At 36.5% G+C, this 22721-nt stretch overlaps 1 protein-coding gene across 4 annotated transcripts in view; it reads right to left on the reverse strand.

Annotated features, from left to right (window-relative positions):
* nphp4 (nephronophthisis 4) overlaps positions 1-22721 on the reverse strand; it is a 160809-nt gene that overhangs the window by 104468 nt on the left and 33620 nt on the right. For 3 of the 4 annotated variants that reach the window (XM_079896121.1, XM_079896119.1, XM_079896122.1), the window contains 2 exons: positions 13162-13320; positions 6588-6724 (listed from right to left, as the gene is read on the reverse strand). In XM_079896121.1, the coding sequence (XP_079752247.1) occupies positions 6588-6724; positions 13162-13320 (296 nt within the window). The remainder of the gene's footprint in view (positions 1-6587; positions 6725-13161; positions 13321-22721) is intronic. The other variant, XM_079896120.1, reaches the window with a different exon arrangement.

Below are 22721 nucleotides of genomic sequence, written 5' to 3' on the forward strand. Positions count from 1 at the left end.
ACATTACCTAGAATCCAATCCTTGGACAAAATTCGCTGTCAAAGCTGTCAGATCAATGGCGTGTATGCAGCTCCCTCTGCTGTGACTAAGTTCGTATGGTTCTTCTGTGCTTATATTGTTATGTACGATTTGAATTAACATAGGTTGTATAAGGTTTTTTGAGGCTGAAAATAAAGATCTAGACAAACAGCCCAGATTCACCAGGCTTTGCCAAACAGTGAGCAAAAATAGCAATGATAATTGAGTCTTCAAGCTTTGGGCCAAGGCTTATTTTATGCAGCTGCTAGCAAGCAGTGTTCTCAATCAGGATAAGGATAAAGACGAAGATGAGGGCATAGATATGGATGAGCAGAAGGATAAGGTCAAGGATGAGATGAGGATGAGGAAAATTATGAGGACAAGGATGAAGAACAGGACAAGGACAGGACTTAACAATGAGGATTTTTCTTGGATCCAAGTTTTATCATAAACAGTGGTTAAATATCAAAGCTGGAGACTTAAATCCTGAAAAGTGAAAGAGCCAGGAGAAAAATGATCAGAGATAATACCAAGAGGCCTACAGCAACTCTGAAGCAGTTGCAGGAATTTATGACAAAGAGTAGTCATTGTGTGTGGTGAGCAGGGTGACCTTGTCCTTGGCCACTCCTCAAGAAAAGCCACATGACTGAGCTTTGCCAAAACACACCTTGAAGACTCTGAGCCCACATGGAAAAAGGTGTTATGGTCAGATGAGACTAAGGGCCCTATTTTTACGTTCTGAGCGCATGGTCTAAAGGCAGAGGGTTTTAAGTTAATTATAACTAAGTTTTAGGGCCCTATCTTACACCCGGTGCAATGCAACACTTATCAGGATAGAAGGAAAAATGGATGGGGCAAAATACCATCAAATTCTTGAGGAAAATCTGCTGCCCTCTGCCAGAAAGTTGTCAATAGGAAGAAGGTTTACCTTCCAACATGACAATGACCCAAAGCACACAGCAAAACTGACAACACAGTGGTTGAAGGAGAAAAAGGTGAATGTTCTTGCATGGCCTAGTCAGAGCCCAGACTTAAACCCAATGAAAATCTGTGGAATGACTTGAAGACTGCAGTCCACAAATGGTCACCATCAAATTTAAGTGAACTTGAGCAGTTCTGCAAAGAAGAGTGGGCAAATATTGCAAAGTCTAGATGTGCAAAGTTAGTAGAGACATATCCCATCAGACTAAAGGCTGCAATTAAATAGGTGGTTGAACAAAATACTGACACAAGGGGATGATCCTTTTTCCAACTTATTTGTTATAAGTTGCACTGAGTAGATAGTCTTCATTTCAGGCTGCAAAGCAACAAAATGTGATTATTTTAAAATGGGGTGATTCTTTTATACCCTTTTCTATATAGATTAAAGCTCCAAAAGTTAAGCCAAAAGCAGTGAGTGATTTTTCTCTTTTTCTTGTGTTATTTGATTATCCTTAATGACAGCGGGTTTATTAGGCTGCTGTCACTTTAAAACCTGTCGCACATTTCATAGATCTGACACTCATCCCATTTTCTTACAAAACTGGCATTTAGGCATCATTTTGTTTCTGTCCATTCATGCGCACCACACGGAGGAGCTACGGAAGCATAAAAGGAAGAGCAGTGACAGTGAAGGACGAGAGAGGATCAGGCCTGTTCATTTACATTATGTTTTGTTTATGTGTGTGGTGCGGCAGTCGTCCGTAAGGGGCTGCCGCTTTTACTTTAGTTTTGTGTTTGTTTATTTTATATGATTAAAGTAGTAAAACGTTCGCCGGGTCCCGCCTCCTACTTCCCTGAATAACAAACTTGTTACATTGGTGCCAAAACCCATAAAGGAGGAGGAACGTGCTGTCATACAGCCCTCGCCGCTGTGGGGAATCTGCGGTGCCATCGAGCATGGCTAAGCAGAGTCTGCCGTCATGGGCACTCGAGGCGGTGGGCTGGAGTGAGTTTGTCTGTCGCCACGGCAACTCTCTCCAGCCCACCACCTCAAGCGCCCATATAGTTTTTTTTGTAACATTTACTACTTATTAAATATTAGGTTTTATCATCATATTTTTTTAAATATTATGTTTTCTTTAAAACAACTATTTGTAATAGATGAAACTTACGCAGTTATTATAAATATACAGGAAACTCCAACCATTCAAAGTTAATCTGACAATTTTGACAAAACCTCATATTTAACACATTAAGGTCCCATTAGTTCACATTAGTTAATGCATTAACTAACATTCATAAACAATGAGCAATACATTTGTTATAGTATTAATTAACCTTTATTATCCTAAGTTAATAAAAATATGATTGTTCATTATTAGTTCATGTAACCTCAGGTCTATTAAATAATATTAACAGATATAATATGTGATTTTAATAATGTATTACTATTTAATATGAAACTCTGGGTTCACACTATGAGTATCAATCCTGTTAAAAACAACAATCCCCTCCTTTTTCCTTCACCTGTCCAGATATACACACCTCTGACGGTTGGGGGGTTCAAACATCTTTCACAGAATGAGAGATGTGTTCAGAGCATCAACAATATCCAGATGACAAAGCATTGAGAGTCACACTCTCTAAAGGTCAACCACCCACACGAGGGCCAATTAGAGCCTGCTGTCAACTGCTATCACATGTGAATTATCACCTCAGAGCTGCAGAGAAGTGACGTCAGGCGATGAGAGTGCACAGATTTTGATGAATATTCCCTCATCCATTCTCTCGTACTATTTATCTTGATTTTTCTTTTTGTTTTCTGTCACAATTGTCTCCATCTTTCTTGTTAACACAATGAAGAAAGTGCACTTCTTTTTTATTCAAAGCTGCTTGCCAATCACAGATGATGGATTCATCTAATCACCTCTGACCCTGCTAAAGATCCTCAGCTGTACAGTAAATCTTTGAGCTGGAGGTCACCTGTCTTTCATCACATTTGTTGAGCATGAGAACCCTTGACCTGCGATGAGGACAAAAACATAATGAATTATTGATTGATCTAAGTTTAGAAATGACTTTACTATGAAATCCTACATATCTCTGTCAGTGTTTGTACTTCATTGACAAAGGAATTTAAAAACAAAAACACACAGCACTTATTAAAAAATCACTATAGTTAATAAGGAAGGAAATGCCAGTGCTTATAAGCAGCAAAATAATAGAGTTAACATTTTTGCATAGGTAAAGATTGTGAATGCTGAACATTCAGCAACTGTGTAGGTCAATGGGAGAGTTTCAATCTTAAATTGAATCTTTAAATTTAAGTATAAAGTTAATAGACAGATAGAACACCTATGGCTAAATTGTCTACACAACAAAGTTTGGAGTCTATACTGTAAGCAATTCAGGGTGAATTAATAGCAGAAGTTTAATACAGTACCTGAGATTAAGGATTTAAAGAAACACAACCCAGAACGTCTGACGAATATCAATACAGAACTGCCTTGCAAGCACTACAATAAAAAGTACTAAAAGAAATTCCAAGCTCTGTTATATTACCAAAAATACACCAAGAATAACAAAAAGAGGCTTACTTCAACATGACAACAAGTGACGTCCTAGGAGCTGATTTTAGCTCTGCTAAAATAGTTCATCTGACATTCCGCTGACACCGCAGGGAAAGTGACACAACCTGAGCACAATTAAAACAGGCTCTTATGTAAAGTACTGTAGGTGCATATGTCTGTCTAGGTTTCTAAAGCTGTGTTTGGGACACCTGATTAAAGAACACTGAAAGTGTTTCTGTCTCACACCATATATACACAGAGAAGCACCACCATGAAAGGATGAGACACAAAAGGTTTGTCACAAGCTGTCAAAAATGACATTGTTATCCATTTCCACTTCTTCAATTTTACCCCTCTTGTCCCTCTACTGTTATCTCTCTCTCTCTCTCTCTCTCTCTCTCTCTCTCAGTTTAAGGGATGACCAAAGCGGTGTGTCTGCAGTGTGTAAATAATTGCAAACGCATGAGTGCATCTGTCAAACATGGTTACCGGGGTCCAGGCTCCATACAGCAGCACACACAAACACAAACACAAACACACACACACACACACACACACAAGTCTGCAGACAGCCTTTACAGATCCACACAGCCTGAAACACAACCACACTAGAATACAGACCATCTTATAAAAAACTGCACTGATCCCTCCCACAATCCAAATTGCACCTGGAAGAATTAAAGAGAGGGGAGAAGAAATATCCATAATAAAGCTTCTCACTCGAAGTGCTCATGGAGAGGCCATGGACCACGGCTCCAAATCAAACTAATTACTAATTTGTGCTCATTTGCTGACACTTTCCTTCCAAAGTGACTTATATCATGTCTTATAAAACCGTGACACAAAGCATCAAGTGATAAACAACATGTCTGTGTGCAGTAAATCTATTTCAGAGGTAAATAACATCTCTTTTAGCAAGACTTTCAGTGAATAATGATGTAAATGTCATTCTAATTCAGTATTTTACGTGTTCCACAGAAGAAAAAAAACATGCAGGTTTCTAAAAACATGCTGAATTTTCAGCAACCATTACTCCAGTCTTCAGTCTTACATGATCCTCCAGAAATCATTCTAATATGCTGATTTGGTGCTCAAGAAACATTTCTTATTATTATCATAATACTCTAATATCATTATTATAATTATAAAAAGTCTTACCTATCACTTTTGATCAATTTAATGCATCCTTGCTGAATAAAAGTATTAATTTCTTTGGAAAAAGAAATCTTATTGACTTCAAACTTTTGAATGGTACTGTAGCTTCAAAAGTCAACAACATTGCCTGTCAAGATACTGGTAATGGCTCTTAGCCTTTCAGGCTCTTACCAGCCTCAGCCATTAACAACTAGGCTGCATCAACCCACCAAACCCAACCATCTTTATCATCTGAAGTTTTTGAGCTTTGCACTCACTTTGATCATTTAGATCTTTATTATGGAAAAACAGGAGCAGATGGTGTTTGTGACTGTCGAGAATTTTGGTGGATTTATAATGTATATGTGAGGCTGATCAGAGAGAGACAATGCAACTCTAATCACAGAAATCTGGAGCACACATGTCTGTAGAACGGTCTACATTCTAATACAAAACCCATTACACTGTGGCAATGAAATCAACAATGATTTCCATTGCAGACTACTTGATTCAGACCACCAGTGCATTTGCTGAAGCACTGAAGGTAAACCTTCTTCCCAGCATGCAAAAGAGACTAAAGCCCAGCTCAGACTACTACTTTTTAAGGCCCTGTTTACACTAGTGCATTTTAGTTTTAAAATGCATAATTTTTGCTACGGTTACACCTGCCGTCTGCACTACACTACAGAGTTTTGACCCTCTAAAACGGAGACTTTTGGAAACGCTGCAGACCCCGTTTTAGTTTGAAAACTCCAGGGTTGTGTTTCAGTGTAAATGGACCAAAACACATCATTTTTAGGAGACATTGTGCAGTTAAACTCTGCATTTTGTAATACTGCTTGCTTACATGACCAAGAGGCAAGCTATTATTAGAGCAATAGGCAGCTGTTTACAATAAGCGCATACCCAGTGTGCATGAATGATCACGTGACATGCATTTCTGGTCATGTCGTGTAGTGTGGATGGAGATCTGGTTGCTGGACTGGTTGCATCACGCACATAAGGAGAATCTTCACAGATTTTCTTCTTTCAAATCTCAAACCTGCAAAGATTTGAAAATCGTGGCGCATCACACACTACAAGATATTCTTAAGATTATCATGCCAGATTTAGCACCTCACGTGATCTCAAGGGGAAGCGAATGTAAACAAAATGCATACCGTGTCGCAGCAATTTTCTGTAGACATTATATGAGGAGACACTGTAAAGGCTGTCGTGTTGTTGCCACATTTCGACCAGCTGTTCCTTCATCTCCATTATCCAACAGATAATGTACAGCTGCTTGTTGTTTCGAGATCGCCATTTCAAAAGTTCCATCACTTCAGTCTCCTTGTATACTTGTCTCTCATTGGCTAATGTGGAAGTACTGACATAATCATCCCAATTTAAAATCCTAAATATCAAATATGTTTGACATTGTCGGGGTGGCCCCGATGTGTCCGCGAGCAGATCGGGAGGTTTAAGATTTGATCTGTAAACACCTCACATTAAAAGATAATCTGGGCCGAACGTCGAAACCGACCGATGCCCTGGACGTGATTGTTTCTCTTAATGTCAGGAGGGGTAAATCGAGTCATTTAATCTCATTAACCCTCCTATTAATGGAAACTTTAGATTATGGAATAAATAAATAATTTTGAAGTTCTACAATGGCAAAAGGAAACTTTTATGTTATGCTTGATTTACAATATTCCCAACTTCAGTCTGATTACAACAATTTGTGCAACACATTTCTGCACAGATTATTTTATGGTTAGAAATAGGACCTAATGAACCTTTACTTAGAACATGTGTACCTTAAAAGACAAAAACAATCATTTAAAGATTGTCCACACATGATATGACCCCTTTAAGACGAAGTCACATCATAACTTCTGTAAAAAATATACTTACTGAATATACATTATTGAATTTCCTAAACATTTGGTTGGAGTCATAGCTTACTGTATTCTGGCAGTCTCTGTTGAGCAGCTGGAGCAGGTCAGATTCGAAGACCTCCACGGAGGGGAAGAGTGCCACACGTAGGCCCTCCAACACACACGAGAAGCTCTTCAACAGACAAGGCTTCCGCATTGCATCTGCTGCAACAGAGATGGAGTGAATATAACATTAACATTGTACTAATTTCCTGCATGCACAGCCAATTCCATCCAGCCATTTTATTATTTTCCTTTATATTTAATGGCTATTCATTTTTTACAACATTGCAGCAACAAAGGAATTAATTAGACATCAAAAATTAATTTATCAGCACACTTCAGGATGCCAAGATCCTCTTACTCATGGCAATCAATTCAAATATGAATAAAAAAACAGAACAAGTGCATGGGATAACAAACTACTGAGCAATGCACAAGAGAGCTCAACGTGTTCCAGAAGTAGGGAAAAATCCATGGAGTGTAGGCCAACGTAATGGAGCTCCATGTGGCCCAAATTCCTCTTCTGATTTAAAAAAGAATTAGGACCAATGATAATTTGTCATTTGGAGTATGTGTCTGGCTGCAGCATCATAGACACATTTCCTCCAGCTGAGATCTTTGGCTGGCCCCATTTCTGCTCTCAGTGGGGGTTTCGCTGAGGAGCGTTTCATTGTCTATTGAGAAATTCTCCTGCATATCCAAGCTTTTTGGTAAAAACAAAAATCTAGCTCACATACCCACAGGGGTCTAAGCAACTCTACAATCGATTCAAAAATCATTTGAGTGATATGAAAATGGTCACATCACGCACTTATGATTGTCAAGCTTTGCTGGTCTGCATCGGCACATCCAAACACGCTCAACTTACGGCGAAGATAGCCTGCTTGTTGTTTTAACCTTGATGTTTTATTTAGACGTCTCAGAGAAATATGCTGAAAAATAAGAATGCAATAAAATAAACCCTTCACGTAGAGACAGGTTAAGTGAATCACCCTCCATAATTAATTTAAAGAAAAACATTTGTTATACAGCATTAACCACTAAGCTAACTGTGGTTTCAATAATTGATGTGCATTCCCCAGTGAAAGCTGTCTATATCAGATTCTTCTTAGAAGTATTAGACTTGAATGTTTACATGATACATGAGGATTCATTTCAAAGCTCAATGATTTTTGGAGAGAAATCTAACCTGGAATTTAGGAAGAATTTTTAATGATATTTTTGGAGGTAAACTTTAATTTTTATGTTTTTGAAGTCTTTTTGCTCACCAAAGCAACATTTATTTGATAAAAATACAGTAAAACCAGTAATATAGTGAAAATGTAATTTATTCTTATCAATGTTGAAAACAGTTGTTCTGGTCAATTTTGTGGAAACCAAGATAAAACATTCAAGTGAACAACATTTCTCTTGAAATTGTAACATTATGTCCCACCGGTTTCACAGACGAGCCTTAAACCTAATCCATATCTTCAAATATATCTTAAAATTGTTTTGTCTCAAGATGCACACCAGTAATGTTTTTTTCTGAGGCACGTTTATAAAAGCTACTTAGATGTCCTAATTGAACTAAGGTCTAATCCTGGCTTAATCTAAGACCAGTCTGTGAAACCAGGAGCCGGTTGCATAAAATTACCCCTTATGTTAAGACTGTGTCTTAAGCACTAGTATGACCACCTAGCGTTGAGTCAAGGGACAATCAGTATTACTTTCTAGTATCAAATTAGACCAATCTACTAGAATAGACCAATCTATTAGAAAAAAATGTGATGACTAAGTTGTAAAGTCTTAACCATTTATGCAACCGGCCCCAGGACAGGCCTAAATGTCTTTACTGTCACTTTTGATCAATTCAATGCATCTTTACTAGGGGTATAACGATTCATCAACTACATCGATGTATCGATTTATATTCTTATGATCCAACTACATCGATCTGTGCTCGGCAAGTTATATCGATCTAGACATATATCGATCTAACATCGTTTTAAAAGGTAATGAATCGATTGTATCGATACTATGAAATAACGCATTGGATTTATGCACGTCAGACTTTATAAGGATGTTTTTTTCTTAGCACTTTTAATGATAAAGGCGTTAAACGTTACTCGGTTCAGTCTGCCTATCTGTGACGTGATCGCCATGCGCCATGCGCAGCAGCGCAAAGACAACAAGCAGCGCAAAGTGTCTCAGAAAAACAGACATTCCTGTCCTGTCAGCCGCTATACTGCAGTAGCGCGCACTCTTCAATTGCACGCGCAAATGCGGCGGCGCGCGCTGCAGGCTTATATCGTTTCACTAGCCTATAAAGCACAAAATAAACTACAAGCATGCAACGTCGTTACGTTTTAAATTAGAGAAAAACGTGTTGTCCAGATTCAGTATCTGCGGTCAGATGATGTTGTCAGGCTATATGTCCGTGTCATTATTCTATCATTATTTTCATAACTCGTAACGAAATAAAGTTCATATTTTCGTAACGAAATAAAGTCTCTCACCTCAGAAAAACTAAATCTCATGTCCTGTCATCATTATTCTGTGCTCGTAGCGTGCACTCTTTAATTGCACGTGCACAATTAATTGATACCTGATTCCCTTTCAAGAATTTTTGGCTAAAAAGTCACTGAATCGATTTCAAGTCACTGAATCGATTTCAAGTCACTGAATCGTTTCGGATCGTATCTTTCTAAATGAACCAATATCGTCCTTGAATCATATCGACAACCACGAATCACGATACAAATCGTTGTTAAAACGAATCGTTACACCCCTAATCTTTACTGAATAGTATTAATTTCTTTAAAAAAAAAAAATAAAAAAAAAAATAAATAAAAAAAAAATATATATATATATATATATATATATATATAAATATATATATATATATTATTGACCCCACTTGAATGGTAAGTCCAAGAGAGGCATATTTATATAATTTAATTGTATTTTATATATATATATATATATATATATATATATATATATATATATATATATATATATATATATATATATATATATATATATATATATATATACACACATGTGTATATATGTATATACATATGCCTCTCTTGCACTTACCATTCAAGTGGGGTCAATAATATATATATATATATATATATATATATATATATATATATATATATATATTTTTTTTTTTTTTTTTTTTTTTTTTAAGAAATGAATACTTTTAATTCAAAAACAGTGCGTCTTAAACGAACACTTTTTTAATATAATAAAAGTAAATCAAAACTCAGAATCTGTCTTCTGAAGCCATACAACTGCTTTGTGTGAGAAACAGACCGAAAAAGATATTGGGTTTTTAACATTTTCAAACGACTATCTGAGTCAGTGAGTTGAACCTAAGAATTTGCTGGATATTTATTAATTTATATATTTTTGCTTATTTTTTATGATTTCTCACCAAGCAGAGCTCGGACCGATAACATGATTTTTAGTGAACAACCACCTACATTTAGGTCTGTTTATCACAAAATGTTTTGTGTATGTGTGTGTGTGTGTGTGTGTGTGTGTGTGTGTGTGTGTGTGTGTGTGTGTGTGTGTGTGTGTGTGTGTGTGTGTGTGTGTGTGTGTGTGTGTGTGTGTGTGTGTGTGTGTGTGTGTGTGTGTGTGATACACAGGTTGCTGTGGCAGCAGACAGCAGGCCCGCTGGTTTGAATGAGTCACAACCAGGAGAGTTTCACTTTCACGGATCACTCAGCCATACACAAACACAGTCTATCACTGTTTAGCTTTAACACACTCACACACACAGTCTGCCACTATCAAAGCCAGGCCCGGAGAGCTCCGACGCACTCAGACATTTACTGTACACACAGTCTGGTACCTCAAACACACTGCACAATCACTCTACACTCAACCACACAAACACACACACACACACACACACACCAAACCAGGCTTATCTGTACAGCAGCACTGAGGCCTGACAGCCAAACAAGTGCAGCATCGTCAGGACATTACAGCGCACAAACACTCCACCACTGCAGAGGAAGAGAGATGCGCTACAGAAGGTCTCATAGGAGAATGGAGGAAATTCAATGTGCCTCTTAAACATCTCATGTTTGCTATTATTTTTAAAGTTATGGGTACTGCATTTCTCTACTGCAGGAGTTCCTTCTATTAGTTTAACTCCTAAGACTCCTAAGAATTAATTTACTTCAAATACCACCTGATATTTTAAGTAATGCTAACCTTTCCATAAATACAGTGTATTTCACAACTTCACACTTTTGCATTCTCAATCATTCTATTGTTATTTTTCGCAGCTTGAACTATACTTCTTTAATGAGGTAGTAGATAATAAATGTGTACATTCAAGGTTAAAACTTTTTAATTGAAAGTGGCTGGCTACTTCATTTATTCACTTTTTATATTTTTTTAAAGCCAAATTAAATAGTCCTGAAGTGTGACAAATTAATTTGAAAAAGTAAAAATACACCATGTAGTCTTTCAATTAATATTAGGTGGTAAAATGTAATGTAGACTAATTAAACACATTTTTAAAAAAGTGTTATTTCAAGTAGGCTAGTTCAAGTAGTTTCAAGTAGAAAGTAGTAGATGAAGTACAGAATTTCACACTGACTGTTACTAAGTTACATTTTAGACATTTATGGCAGTAAAAAGATTAATTAAGATACAGTTTTACCTTGGTTATCAATAGGCAATGGCTAAAATAGGTAAATAATAAATTAAATACTTTCACACTGACTCTGCTGTTTCAACCCAATTACATATTAGACATTTTATTATGGCTCTCAATAGGCACTGACAAATTATTATGATTAATTATCACCTTGGCTGTCAATAGGCAATGATTAATTATTACCTACCTACTGATAAAATAGCTAAATAATATATGTAATACTTTCACACATTGACTCTACTGTTACAACCCAATTACATATTACACATTTTTATTATGGCTGTCAACAGGTAATAATTGTTTCAAATTAATTGTTGATGGCAATAAATATTAATATTAAATTTAATATTAAATTGAATACTAAATAATCATTTTAACGCTGCTTATCATATTGAATTAATTTGAACTTCCCCAGGGAAACCCTCTTCTCTACAGAACAACAGAACCTTTCTCAGGCATTAAGCATGTGTTTCCCATTCATTGATTTATCTGTGGCGTCCCACCACAATATCAACATTGACCGCCATAAATAGATTTCAGTGCGTCCCATTCATTAACTAGATTGTGGCGGCCCGAAAATATATTTAAACTTCTTATAATAACATAAAAGGTCTTTATTGTTGTGTTTTGCGCCATTGCTGTCAAACAAACTAAAATCGAAAGAGAGATAAGGCTCTTGCTGCATCTCAAATCACCTACTTATACTATGACCTAAAAGTATGTACTCTTTTTGTTAAGAAAAAGTAGATACTTTTGAGTGTGTAGCTTTGGGACATACTCATTTGTTCAATTTGCACACTGAATATGGATTGGAGTTCTTAATTTTAAACTCTCAAAGTGCACCAGATTTATGAATTTAAATTTAAAATGTACAAAATGTTCTTCCGAGGGGGCATGCCCACAGACCCACCAAAGTTTCAAAAAATCCTGTGGGAAACATTGATGTCTGTTAACCTACACAAAACTGGTGGGTGTGTCACAGAACAGTGTTATGATCAATGATGTGCTGAGACTAATGGGAAACTGAAGGTGTTTTTTCACTTAGATACAATTAAAGCAATAAAATCAAGATGCGGCTCGTGAAATTTGGCTTTTATAACACCCACTCAAGAAAAGTTTGTAAGAATCATTATCAGATGGAATATATTGCTTTTGGATCTTGGAATGAACTGCTTTGAATCATGTCTTATTAACCGTATTAACAGTCAGGGGGAAAACATCTCTCTTTCTCTTCTTTCAGTCTGTGTGGAGGCCCAGGAGGATGCAGAATATAGCACTCAAACATTTCAGATGCAGTTCAAAGAGAAACCTGCTCCAGAGGAATCCCATTCCTACATCTGCTCATCAGTTTATAATGAGGGCGAGAGAGAGAGGGAGATAGAAATATCACTGTGGAATAATTCTCTAATTTCCTGCGTCCCTCTGCGGATCTAAACTGCGGTCGTGGGTCACGCTCCCTGTGAGATATTTGGAATGCTAGAGGATTAGCGCGACATTTTGTTCAACTTCCAATCCCTTCTCCTCTGTGAAACCCACCACGGTTCATTACTACCGTTCAAAAAGTCTGTCTTTAACCACCCCTGAAAGCAGCTCAGAACAAAAATCCATGAGCACAGTGCCGTGAGTCGGAAAACTTGTGAAAAGGCTCAAATGCTTCCTCTTCAGGCTCTCATTTATGACCTGGTTTGGCATGAAGCGATTCTGAAGCTAATCAAGGGAATGTCCTGAGAAACGGGGAGCGCTCTTTCATGAGGATTCTAGAGTTCCTTCTTCTGTCTCCATGGCAACACAGTCTCTCATTACAGATGAGCAGTCATCAAATGCCATTTGATTGTTTTATAACTGTAGTGAACATCTAGCACATTAATGCCTTTTCTCTTTATTCTCATTCAAATGATAAACTGAGAGGGGGCATTGTGGGTAAGCCTACCTGTGCCTGTGTCCGTGGAGAACACAACGCCAGGGATGCGGTCATGTCCAGATACTAGAATGTTTGGCGGGAGCAGGTGCATGATGGGAGTGAGAGCTGGGTGTGGCTGTATGGAGTAGAGCAGCTGAGAGCCCTCCATCACTGATAATACAGCATTCACTACAGAGAGAGAAAGAGAGTGTCATGGATTACTGTTGAACTTCACAGGAATATGCCACAATTCTAGGATTTCACATTTTCTAAGAGTGCAAAACTCACCACCACAATGCAAAAGAGTTGCCAAGTGGCTCAAAAGATGTTCTGGGTTTTGCTTAATGGTTGCTAGGGTATTTTGGGTGGTTGCTAGGTGTTACTTACTGTAATAGATACAATCAGCAACGCATCATAGAATAGGGAAATAAATCACTGTTGCCAGTTACTCATTAATTCCAACTGGAATTCATTCTAATTCATTCCAATTAACCATTAAAAAAATAAAACACGCAAAAAATAAAACAGTTGAAAACAAAAAATATACATTTTTAATTAAAGCCAAATACAGTACATACTACCATTTAAAGGTTTGGGGCTGTTAAGATTATTTTCTTATCAAAGATAAAGTAAAAACAGTAATGTTGTGAAATGTAATTAATATTTAAAATAACTGTTTTATGTTTTAAAGCTACACTGTGTAACTTTTTTAGTTGATTCTTAGCAAAAAACACTTGTGATATCAAAAATATATGTGCTCATTAATGTATATTTACTTCTTTCAAGTAATAAAGTATTCTCTTAAGTTTATAATCTGCCATTGAAAGTACATACGGGTGAGGGGTTCGAATGCCGGTCGCCATGTTGCCCCTCCATCTTGAAACTACATTAGCCAAAGAGGGACATGCCTGTAAATTCAAGCTTCGCCTTTTGCGTTTTTCACTCAGTGACACCGTGACGAATGCGAGGGGGAGATTACTCGCGAGCTCGCGAGTGCCGGCAGATTTGAAAGATAGTGTGGTGTGTGTGTGTGTGTGTGTGTGTGTGTGTGCGTGCGTACTCACATTTGAAAGAGAGAATTAAAACGTCAACGCGACAGACAAATCAGCAAGACCATAGTCAATATTGGAGTAACTTTTCCCAGATGGAAAGAGCTCATGAGGAGAAAATATTTTAAAACGGACGCCGAGGTTGCCTGCTTTCTTCTCGACAGGTAATTCAGCCTGTTGTAATTCATTTGTGTAAATTCGAAGTTTTATAGTTGCTTGTCTAACCATAGCATGGTTGTGCATAACGCCAGAACGACCTCTAGTATAACTTCATCCTCGCGTCAATGGTGAAAAAGTTTTGTTTACCTTGTAACATAAATCTGTGCTGCGACGGATCACAGGTGATGAATAGTTTTAAAGGCGCAATTTTTTAAGCTATATAAAAAAAGGACACTGTAAATTTTAGTTATTTTTAAGTGCTTTTACTTTGTACACATTGTAACGTTAGCCTAATCTGATTATGCTGGGATAGCCGATTCCAAGGGTGACGTTTACCTCCTGACATCTGTCCTGTAGTTTTATTCATTTTAGACATATTGTTTATTATTGTCATGGACGAAGTGATAACTGGAAGCCATGTTAATCTTGGAATAATACGGCCACCGTAGGAGTTAAAACGCCCTCGGAATTGAGAGGAACAGAAACTAATATTCACTGGGTAGTCATATACAATTTCACCGCTAGATGGGGGTAAAAATCACACAGTGTAGCTTTAACATATTTAAAAATGTAATTAATTCCTGTGATCGAAAAGCTACATTTTCAGCATCCATTACTCCAGTCTTCAGTGTCACATGATCCTTCAGAAATCATTCTAATATGCTGATGTGATACTCATTATTATCAATATTGAAAATAGTTGTGCTGCTTTTTGATGAAACCGTGATAGATTATTCGATGAATGGAAAGCTCAAAACAACAGTATTTATTTGAAATACATATGTTTTACTGTCTTCACTGTCCCATTTAATCACTTTAATGCACCCTTGCTAAATAAAGCAATTCATTTATTTACAAAAAAATATCATACTGACCCCAAACTTTTGCTTTAAAAAATATTATTAAAAACAAACAAATATGCAATATATAGAATTATTCAATGTTAGAAATGTCATTTCAATCATCATTGGCAGGTGTGCTAAAAAGTAAAGTTTGGATTCTGATGTCATAACTAGATGTCAAAGTAGTATCCTACCTATATGCCTTTTCTAGTCCCTCCTTCAGTGTTAGTTTATTGGAATTTAGGGATGCACCGATACCAGTATCAGTACTGGTATTGGGCCGATACTGAGCTCATGTACTCATACTCATAAAAATGCTCCGATACCAACAACCGATACCAGGCAGCGTTTGTACACTTGTGTCCAGACAAAGAAACACGGACAACAGAGTATAATGGGGATAAAAAGAAGGTTGTCTATGAATTAAGTAAATGTATCTTATTAGTGGAATAAAATAGTAACACATAGCTGTGGTGCGCGAGCTGATAAGAGAAAAACGAGCTGGTCGAGCGCATCACTTTTTTTTACAGACGTCAGTGGAAAGTTTATAGTTCAGTCGGATGTCAATGGCAAAGAAAGTAAAATGAGGCATGATGTAGCTTATTATTTACATTAACTGACGAGAGAGAGAGAGAGAGAGAGAGAGAGAGAGAGAGAGAGAGAGAGAGAGAGAGAGAGAGAGAGAGAGAGAGAGAGAGAGAGAGAGAGAGAGAGAGAGAGAGAGAGAGAGAGAGCAATTCTGTTGAATGCTCTTAATTGCTGATCGTTCACTCAGCACGTGTTATTTGGATTAAAACTAAATTGTATGTGTAAGTAAAACATTAACTGTTGCCTGATTTATGTATAACGAGTGATTCCCTACATTATTACAGGACATGTGCAAGTCAAGAAGTTCCATGAACTCAAACATTCAAAGCACGCTTCCCCCTGAAAACCAGCGTCTCAGCGCGCGAATACTGAATTGAATTGTCTTTCACGTCTCTTGAACATAGGCAGTATATTCAAATGAGGTCCGTGCGTTCGGTCTTAAAGGGGCAGCAGTCTTATAAACCTGCTGCTGTGTTTTAATGTTAATCAAACAAAGGACAAATAAATTACTCTCTTGACTAAATAGGCTACATTTTGTAACTTTACAAAAAGATCCATCTATATTTAATTTATTCAGTAATGAATATGCATTCACATTTGATTGATTACTGTAGTTTTTGTTGTAGTATCAAAGTTGGAATAAATAATTGATATTTCACTTTTCTCTAAACATTTGTACCACTGACCCAATCCTCAGCACTGAGCCCTGCTGGAGCAGCTATTTCTATTAAATGAAAGATAAAATATGATAGAGCAACAGAATGATGAGTGAAAGTAACAGAAGCTCATACAATGCATTTTAGCAGGCTTAATTAAGCATGCAAATAACTGAAGGAAATATTTATTTGATGAACAAATTAAGCCAACTAATATGATTTATATTATTTTGGTTTCTCTACCAATACATTTAAAAATTACAAATGCTGTGAAAAAACAGGTATCGGTTTCACGGTATCGGTATCGGCGAGTACCAAAAATGAAAGTATCGGTATCGGACTCGTTCTAGAAAAAGTGGTATCGGTGCATCCCTATTTATTGCCCAGTTTATCATACATCTTTTCAGCTAAAAAGTCTAAAAAGTAATATCACGTCTTTCCTATACAAGCCACCCAGTTTGAGGTATTGTTTATGTATGTAGCTCAAACAGTGTGGGACAAATGACACACTTAAGTTAACGTCTAACCTCAAGTATGAGCAATAATAATAATAATGGTGCTTGTCTTAGCAAGCACCACTAATATCTATAAACAGATCAAAAGTGGGATACTGTCAAAACCCACAGCACAGAAAAATCTAGATTTATATGAACCCAAGGTTTACACATCATTGTAAAACCTTCTGTGTCCTGTATTAAGAAAAACATCCCTGTCAAAGCTGTGCTGTTGACTGCACCCAATGAAACTCACCATCATAAAATATTACAAAAAACGAAGAGATATTTGTATAGAAATGGGACAACATGCAAGGGCACAAGCGGAGAGTTTCATTTCATGCTAGAGTCAACAACTATTTTGTATGCTAGCAATCTCCACTTTAATTTAATTTCACCACATTTCTTTCCACTCTACATTATATTGAGAATACTTTTACTGTCAGACACATTCACAGCAAAGGAAAAATATCCACATGAACCCCATTTGAGTTGCTAAATCTTATTTACTTTTAAAACAGGCGCTTTATGTCTTATGTTCTCAGGCAAAGCAACACCAATGAGTGAAGTTAACGCTTATATATTGAAATCTCACAAAGGCAGCACATGTAAGAGAACTTATATAAGGCTTTTAGATGTGTCCACAAGGCCAAAGAAAAGTTTCCCACAGCACAACTGGACATGGCTCCATATATTTTCAGTTTTGTTGCTTATGTGCTTTGTTATGCACATCTGTGTGAAAGAAAGAGCAGGCTGGTGTGAAACCGATGAAAGACAGGCCCACTCAAGCCAGTCTGCGTCATTATATTTCAGCAGAGCTCTCCATTTTTCATTAGGCCATTTATTCCAGACATGGATACACGCGCGCACACATTACGCTCCATTACTTCGAAGCCATATTACACAGAACCGTGCATCACTGCCGCTCAATCGGAAAAAACACCGGCTGGTTCTGAATGGAACGAACACGTGTGCGCACACCTGTCTGACTTGAGGAAATGGATGTCGGTGACACCTGCATACACCCGGTGCAAGGTGACACCACACATATTTTCATTCACATACCATACAAGCAAGAATATGCTGACTTATTTTGGATTTTCTGCCAATTTTGGGGGAGTGAAATCTGTGCTATGGATTTAAAATGTACTAAACATTACCAGACAAACTCCAAAAAGAAAGAAAGAAAGAAAAGGAGAAGAAAAAAGACGTCCTTCTAAAGGCCCACACACATTCTGGAACAATGCCATTACCCGAGAGCAAGCGCAATCACTTTATCAGACTAACTCATTTTAATTGGTCACAATCGCACTTTGCTTACTCTGTGCCGCTGTGTAAATCACTGAGCTGCTGTATGTCATTTTGTTCACTCTCAATAACGGCTCTGAGTGGAGCTTGCCTAATGGTTAAGGATCAGGGCTTTTAAAGGAAAGGTTACAGGTTCAATCACAAGTAGGGTGACAAAATTACTTATCTAATGGACCAATCTGTACAATTATAGTACAACAAATTGGATTAAAAAACATCCAGTTAGTAGCAAATAAACATGCTGTTCTAATGATTACGTATTAGCAGGCCCAAAAAGAATCAGCCCACTTTTTCTATTCTCTGCACTGATTTTGGTGGACAATCTGCAGAATGGAATGATGTGTGATGGAAGCACCAATCCTGAGGAAATCTGTTAACAGATTTAGTGTGGGCCTGCATATTTCTTGCCTTTGAAGCAAAGTTCATCATCTGCTGCTTTATTATGCAGCACTATGCATTTTAAATATATGTGTGTATTTTCCTGTTTCACTTTATCTGTATAAATGAGATACCTGCTAAGGTGTAATATTACTGCAATTACACTGTTCAAAAGTTTGTTTCTTATGCATACCAAGGTTGATAAAAAAACAGTAATATTGTGAAATATTATTAGAATATATTTAATTATATTTTGAAATGTTCAAAGTTAAAAAAAAAGAACAGCATTTGAAAAAGAAATCTTGTGGAACATTACAAATGTCTGATCAATCTAAAAAGTATTAATTTCTTTGAAAAACGAATATTTTATGTATGTAAATAGTTTGTGTATTTATTTTTGTTTTATTTTAATAACAATTTAAAAACTTTTTTTTTTTTTTTTTTTTTGGTTTCTTTTTTTGGAAAAAAGTGATCAGGACACATTGCAGTGTTGTATCTCCATATAGGCTCAACATGTGTGAAGCATACGCACAAGCCACTGCTCCAAAAACAGCACTATAATTGTTAATAGTTATTATGCATTTCTTTCACGGGTGAAGGGACAGCAAATGTAACATCAACATGGCTTTGCATCTATTTGTCTATATTCTGAAGGAGTGACTAAGCCCTCTGTGCTTGTCAAAATCAGCCATCTACAAACACTGAAGTGTGTCAAAATAGGCATTCTAATCTTCTGAGATGAAAAACTGCTCATTCATTCTCACAGCTCTCCCTGTCTCTCTTCTACACACACACACAAACACATGCACCCAGACAAACACATCAAATAAAGCACTGATTTCAATGAGCCAGAATTATTAGGCTTTGCCAGTGCTGTTTACACGTCCTCTATGCCAGTAGTTCTCAACTTGTGGGTTGTGATCCAAAAATGTTCTGCAGCAAAAAGCAGGGAAAAATCAATGCAGGATGGGAAAAAAATATGTAACCAACCATGCAAATAACTGAACATTAAGTATAGCAAAAAAAAGTCTTATTTTGCTATCCTAGAAAAAAAAATCAAAATTACATGTTAAAAAAATATCTTGAATTCTCCCATGGTTCTTCCTAAACATCTGTTAAGGGTTTTTTTCAAAGTCAGTGTGGTTCATTTGTCTTGTTCACTATTATTTGTAAAGCTGCTTTGAATAAATCTGTATTGTGAAAAGTGTAAAGCAATTCAAACTGAACTGAACTAAACTAAACTGAATTACATTTATTTGAAGAGAACCAAATTAACCTGAATTAATTTTAATTAATGAAAATGAATTAAACTTAAATGAAGTAAACTCAAATTAAATCAAAACAGACTTATTTGAATCAAATTAGAATTGAATCTAATTTCATTCAAAATTAATTGAGTTCAATTGACAAACTGAACTGAGCCAAATAAAATGAAAATCAAGTTTATCAAGTTTAAAGTCGCCATGAACCGGAAGTTACAAATGACTTTTCTCCAGTGTTGTGACGTATTTCCAAGTGAAACGGAATATTGAATAGAGGGCAGGGTTTTACTTTAGCGCTCCTCCTCTCTATCTCTTGCTCATAGCAGACTAACGGTTTGAGGGAAGTTGCCACGCCCTAGCGCCATAGCACATGACAGGAAGAGAAGAGAAGTCGTTTCGAGGGGGGAGAGAAGGATAATATATTTGATTAAAGAATATAAGGGCACATGCATTTTTTTTAATTAATGAAGTGCACAGATAAATCATTTATAATAAACACTACAATATTACATATAAAAATACGAATTGTAAAATTTGATTTCATGGCGACTTTAATTTGAATCAAGTTTTAAGTTGAATCAAGTTTAAATAAAATCAAAATGAATCAAATTGAACTGGATTAAACTTAAACTGAATCGATAAAACTGATTTGAATTCAATTGAATAATATCAAACTAAATTGATTTAAACAGAACTGAACTGGCTTATCGTGTGATGTTTAACGCAAAATCTGCATCCTGAGGAAAAACCAGTTGATAAGCACTGCTCTCATCCTCCCACTTTCCCAATGTTTCTCCACCATACAGAAGGTGGCTTCAGTGGCATTAATGAGCACAGAATGGCTGAATGTCTGTGCGCTGATGTAGAAGTTATATGAGAGAATGTTTGCACCTATGTTTGTGTGTGTTTGACAGCAGGTTTGTGTGTGATCTGAGAGACCCTAGGAGGTTCAGACTCTCAGAGAGACAGCAGGGCATCTCCTCCCTCCAGCATGCAGAGGCATAATTGAGACAGAATGGCAGGTAGCACAGAAACACAGCTAGAAGGAGAGGCTGGATTCAGAGAGAATTTTAGATCAGCGCTGCTCCTTCTACACTTCAACAGCTGGACACCCTGCAGATACGCTACATCCATGATTCACTCTCATATATGGTGCGCTCAGTCTCTAGATTAATACATCTACAAAGCAAGCAGTATGATGGGACAACAACAAATCTATATCACTCTCATTATAAACAAAATTGCTTAGTTTAGTTTTGTCATTCGTGATTATATAAACATCATTGTTTAAGCCAGTGGTTCTCAAAGTGTGGGGCGATCTGCAGAAAAAGAAAACAGCCGTTGCAACAGTGTTCAAGCGCGTAAATAGTGGTTGGTACTCTGCCTTTATAAAGTGGCACCAAATGACAAGTTCTCTGAATCGTTCTTCCTCAGACGGTTGACTTGCACTTAAAGGTTGAAATGGGGGCGTAATCAAAAAAGTTTGAGAACCACTAGTTTAAGCCATATATCTGAAAAAAAAAGAAAAAAAACTATATATATATATATATATATATATATATATATATATATATATATATATATATATATATATATATATATATATACATACACACACACTTTGCTGATAACAGAATGTTAATGAAAGTAAAAGCCAAATAATGAGTACACTTATAAAGTACTTGATTATAATTTTGACTGAAGTGTGTTATTCAAAATTACATTTAAAGTATCAGTACGAATATGTAATAACAAATATATTTAAGAAGTTTCATATACAGAAGTTTCCATTGAAAAGGCATTTAAGTATATTTATGCTTGTCAATACATTCAACCAGTACACTAATAAAATTTCAAAGATAATAAAAGTAATTCTGAAATTACATATAAAGATGTACTTAAGTCCTACTAAGACACAGTAAAATTCAGCTAATTGACCCGTCTCAAAAGACCCGCCCTGTTAATTACTGTTGCTATGTCCGACAAGTACAAGCCATGGTGCTATCATGCCACACATCAATGAGAAAGTTTACATGCACCCTCCTGGTGCAATTATAATGAGATTTTTACAATATTGCGATTAATTTACCAGATGTGAACACAATACTGTGATTAAACTAATGCGATTAAGCTCATAATCGTAGTAAACAATCTCAAATAAACTATGGGTCGTACGCCTGTTTTAAATATCAATAAACCGGTCTATAAACACCTCATTTGCATTATTCCCACTCTGACCATGTGCTCGGTCCTATATACAGACACCATGTGTTATTTAACTTCATGAATGAACATTATTCTCAAGTTTTCGCTCCACTCAGAATCACTAAACTTTTTTAACATAACTCGATGCGCAGTCTCTGCTCCATATATTTGTGCAGAGATGGCAGAAGGCTAACCCAGTTACAGCGACATTGTGATGTTCGTCACGGCACGAAATAACCTTCCAATACGCCCATAGATATGTGATTTGCATTTGATGTACCGGTAAGTAGATTAAAACAGTGGCCAGTAACACGCCTACTGTATGTGTGTTCATCATTTGTGCTGTGGGGTATGTGAAAAATGGTGATAAATATATAACCAAATATCATAGCGAATAATCAGAATAATAAAAAATTGCATGCAAAAGGGAGTGAAGAAGTTTTATACCGAAAGTCACTTTTGGTATAAAACAAATGTAGTTATTTTTTTAAGAAATTCATACAATAAATAGCCTTTTATGGCTTTTTAATGTGTCGGGACAGATAGCTGTATGTCAAGCAGCATGTGAACTGATCATCACTTCCTCCTTACTATTAGTTTTAGTATCCGCGGAAAGACATCTCTACTGTCTGGTTTGTTTGTCGGACAA

This window comes from Squalius cephalus (assembly GCF_949319135.1).
Source record: "Squalius cephalus genome assembly, chromosome: 16".
Lineage (NCBI taxonomy): Eukaryota > Metazoa > Chordata > Actinopteri > Cypriniformes > Leuciscidae > Squalius > Squalius cephalus.